Source organism: Emiliania huxleyi (assembly GCF_000372725.1).
Source record: "Emiliania huxleyi CCMP1516 unplaced genomic scaffold EMIHUscaffold_601, whole genome shotgun sequence".
Taxonomy (NCBI): Eukaryota; Haptophyta; order Isochrysidales; family Noelaerhabdaceae; genus Emiliania; species Emiliania huxleyi.
Genome location: NW_005197498.1, coordinates 24,144 through 28,222, shown reverse-complemented (window position 1 = coordinate 28,222; position 4,079 = coordinate 24,144). Strand labels below are relative to the sequence as shown.

General features: G+C 68.4%; 1 protein-coding gene across 1 annotated transcript in view; it reads right to left on the bottom strand.

Annotated features, from left to right (window-relative positions):
• Positions 1-803: 803 nt before the first annotated feature.
• Positions 804-4,079, bottom strand: part of EMIHUDRAFT_459728 (hypothetical protein) — a gene marked incomplete at both ends in the record, with an annotated part of 6,809 nt that continues 3,533 nt past the window's right edge. The window contains 8 exons of the mRNA XM_005764136.1: positions 804-816; positions 1,079-1,227; positions 1,507-1,667; positions 2,950-3,020; positions 3,264-3,396; positions 3,445-3,497; positions 3,578-3,618; positions 3,718-3,894. Coding sequence (XP_005764193.1) covers positions 804-816; positions 1,079-1,227; positions 1,507-1,667; positions 2,950-3,020; positions 3,264-3,396; positions 3,445-3,497; positions 3,578-3,618; positions 3,718-3,894 — 798 coding nt within the window. The remainder of the gene's footprint in view (positions 817-1,078; positions 1,228-1,506; positions 1,668-2,949; positions 3,021-3,263; positions 3,397-3,444; positions 3,498-3,577; positions 3,619-3,717; positions 3,895-4,079) is intronic.

The following is a 4,079-nucleotide window of genomic DNA, read 5'->3' as shown; positions in this document are numbered from 1 at the left end:
ACATCTCCCCAGATCTCTCCATATCTCCCCACATCTCCCCATATCTCTCCATATCACCCCAGATCTCCCCAGATCTCCCCACATCTCCCCAGATCTCCCCAGATCTCCCCAGATCTCCCCACATCTCCCCACATCTCCCCACATCTCCCCACATCTCCCCATATCTCCCCACATCTCCCCACATCTCCCCACATCTCCCCACATCTCCCCATATCTCCCCAGATCTCCCCATATCTCTCCAGATCTCCCCAGATCTCCCCAGATCTCCCCAGATCTCCCCAGATCTCCCGCCTCATCGGCGGGGCGCGACGCGTCGATGGCGACGGCGGGCGGCGAGTGCCAGCCGAGCTTCTTGAGGACGCGAAACAGGTCCCTCCAGAGCTTCGACTCGCTCCGCCCCTTTGGCCCGCACGTCAGCGAGTGCTTCTCGGCGAACGGGCGCAGGTCGGAGCAGCCGGGATCGAGCAGCACGTCCTGCGCCGCAGCCACGTGCGCGAGGCTGTCGGGGATGCGCAGCTCGCGCTTGAGTCGCGCCAGCTCGGCCAAGTCCGGCCGCAGGGCGAGTGCAGCCGGCCACTCGCTCCGCAGCTCGGCGCCGCGCGGGCCCTCCCCCACCTGCTCCTCCCCCTCCTCCCCCTCGTCGTCGTCGTCGTCGTCCTCCTCCCCCCCCTCGCCCTCCCCCTCCCCCTCCTCCTCCTCCTCCTCCTCCTCCTCCTCCTCCTCCTCCTCCTCCGCCTCCTCCGCCTCCTCCTCCTCCTCCGCCTCCTCCGCCTCCTCCTCCTCCTCCTCCGCCGCCGCCGCCGCTACAGCCACCGCCTCGAAGGACCGCTCCTCGCCCCGCTCCTCGCCCTCCTCGCCCTCCTCGCCCTCGCACTGCTGCATCCGCTGCTGCATCCGCTGCTGCTGCTGCTGCTGCCGCTGATGCTGCTGCTGCTGCCGCTGCTGCTGCTGCTGCATCCGCTGCTGCTGCCGCTGCTGCTGCTGCATCCGCCGTTGCTGCTGCTGCTGCTGCTGCTGCTGCTGCTGCTGTTGCTGCTGCTGCTGCTGCTGCTGCTGCTGCGCAGCGTGCCGCGCGTACGCCACTGCCGCCTCCACCGCCGTGTCGAAGGTGCCCAAGTAGTTCTGCCTGCCGTCCACCATGCACTTCACTCGGAAGCGGCCAGAGGGAATCTTTGAGACGCCGGTGTAGCCGGTCTGGTTGCTGTTGGACAGGTGCAGCTGCAAGCCCTCGGACTCCGCTGCCGCCCGCGCCTCGCCCTCCTCGCCCCGCTCCTTGCCCTCCTCCCCCTCCTCGCCCGCCGCCGCGGCCGGCTGCCAATCAGCCTCCATCGCCTCCTCCTCCCACTGTTGCTGCTGCTGCTGCTGCTGCTGCTGCTGCTGCTGTTGCTGCTGCTGCTGCTGCTGCTGCTGCTGCTGCTGCTGCTGCTGCTGCTGCTGCTGCTGCTGCTGCTGCTGCTGCTGCTGCTGCTGCTGCTGCTGCTGCGCAACGTGCCGCGCGTACGCCACCGCCGCCTCCACCGCCGTGTCGAAAGTGCCCAAGTAGACCAGCTTTCGAAAGTGGCCAATCCTGCCGCCGGCCCGACGCTCAGCGCGGAAGCGTCCAGAGGGAGTCGTTGAGACGCCGGTGTAGCCGGTCGCGTTCCTGCTGGACAGGTGCAGCTGCAAGCCTACGGCGGTGAATCCGCCTTCGATGCCTCTCGTCGTCGCACCACGACTCGTCACGGCGGGGCCGCGAAGAGTGACTCGAAGTCTCCTCGACGCCGGAGGGAGGAGTCGGCGGAGGAGGCTCGCTTGGCGGGGAGTGCGGTCTTGTGCAGAGTCCTCAGAGCACCGCGTGAATACATGGGCTACGAGTACGGCGAATCCAGCGGAATACGAACGGAGTGCAGCGGAATCCGTGTCCTCCCGAGCGCTAGTTGGAATACAAGAGTCCGTCTTCCGCTTCTAGGGCGGGAGATATGGGGAGCTATGGGGAGATCTGGGGAGATCTGGGGAGATATGGGGAGATATGGGGAGATATGGGGAGATATGGGGAGATATGGGGAGACAGTGTCGCTTCTAGGGCCGCTGGCCCTCCGCGTCAGCAGCCGCGAAGGACCTGCCGCATCCCGGAGTATCCTCCTCCTCCGCCTCCTCCTCCTCCTCCTCCTCCTCCTGCTCCCCCTCGTAGTCCTCTCCCTCCGCCTCCTCCTCCTCCTCCTCCTCCTCCTCCTCCTCCTCCTCCTCCCCCTCCGCCGCCTCCTCTCGCAGCATCTCGTGCAGCGAGACGTCCTCCAGCAGCTAGCCGTCGTCGCACTGCACCGAGTATAGGCTCGACGCGCCGTCAAAGCCCACGACCTCGCCCGGGTACAAGGCGCCGCCGGAGTACCTGCTCGCCGACGAGGGGGTGTGAAGAGGCGCTGTTCACAGCAGCAGCTCCGAGAGAGGCACCAGGGCACCGGATGGCGCAGCGGCCTCCCACCTCGAACGGCCTCTCCTCCTCGCCGCCACCGCTCCGCCCACCCGCCTCGCCACCACACTCCTCATGCTTCCCCGCCAGCTCCGCCGCCGCCTCGCCGCCCGCCGCCTCGCCGGCCGCCCGCGCGTACGCCACCGCCGCCTCCACCGCCGAGTCGAAGGAGCCCAAGTAGACCAGCTTTCCGCCCACCCTGCGCTGCGCCCAGAAGCGGCCAGAGGAGCGGTGCTCGTACACGCCCTTGTAGCCGGTGGCGTTGCTGCTAGAGAGGTGCAGCTGCACGCCCCCCGTCTCCGCCGCCACCGGCACCTCGCCCCCCTCCTCCTCGCCACCCTCCTCCTTCTCCTCCTTCTCCTCCTCGCTGTCCTCGGCGGCGGTCTCCCTCGCCTCCGGACGCGCGCGGCTGCAGCCGACGCCGCTCTCGGGCGCGAACTCTACCGCACCACCCACGGGACCGAACCCACACTGGATTCGAGACTCTGGCGGTAGGGTACAGACGGCCCGCTCGGGCGCGAGCTCGTCGTCAAGGGCGCAGGCTCCGCGCTGCTCGTCGGAGTGGGTGGGCCTAGAGGTGATGATCACACACACGGTCGTTGACCAGGTTGGCGGCGCGTAGGAGATAGTGAGTGCTGCATCGCCGAGATGGCCTTCAACCCATCGCTCTCCGCTCTCACACTCACCTCGCTCTCCACAAGGAGGAGGTGTCTCAGTGGACCATACATCCACTTCGCCACCGATGAGCTACCTTGCCTCTCACACACCTCTCGCTCATATCTCGCGCGATCTCGAGAACGACTGTCACACGCACCTCTCTCGGGCCGCCGTCAGCCTCTGCTCGTCCGACTGGGAGGGTCCCCCCGCCTCAGCCGCCGGATGAAACAGCTCCGCCAGCGGCACCGCCTCCTCCTCGTCGCCGTCCTCGTACGCCACGCCAAAGGTGCCTGCTCACAGCTGCAGGTGTGAACACGGCGTCTCTTCACAGCTCGTACGCCCCACGCCAGAGGTGCCGTCGTTGTTGACGGACGCCACCTCGCCGCGGTACCTACAAGGGGAGGGAGGGGAGAGGGTCGACAAGAGCAGCTCCTCCCCGTCGCAGTCTTGGACACGCTCGAGCCGCGGCACCAGCGAGACACGTCCGAGAAGTAGACCGCCACCGCAGCCCCCTCGACGGCGTCGGCAGCGGCGAGCGGCGCGCCCGGAAACTGCTGCTGCGGCTGCTGCTGCGGCTGCTGCTGCTGCGCAGCGTGCCGCGCGTACGCCACCGCCGCCTCCACCGCCGTGTCGAAGGTTCCCAAGTAGTTCTGCCTGCCGTCCACCATGCACTTCACTCGGAAGCGGCCAGAGGGAATCTTTGAGACGCCGGTGTAGCCGGTCTGGTTGCTGTTGGACAGGTGCAGCTGCAAGCCCTCGGACTCCGCTGCCGCCCGCGCCTCGCCCTCCTCGTCCGGCACCGCCGCCGCCTCCTCCTCCCTCTCCTCCCTCTCCTCCCTCTCCTCCTCCTCCTCCTCCGCCGCCGCCGCCGCCGCCGCCGCCGCCGCCGCCGCCTCCCACTCCTCCTCCTCGTCCGGCGGAGGCGTCCCGGGAGGCGCCTCGGACCCCTCCGCCGCGGCAGGCATGGCGGCCT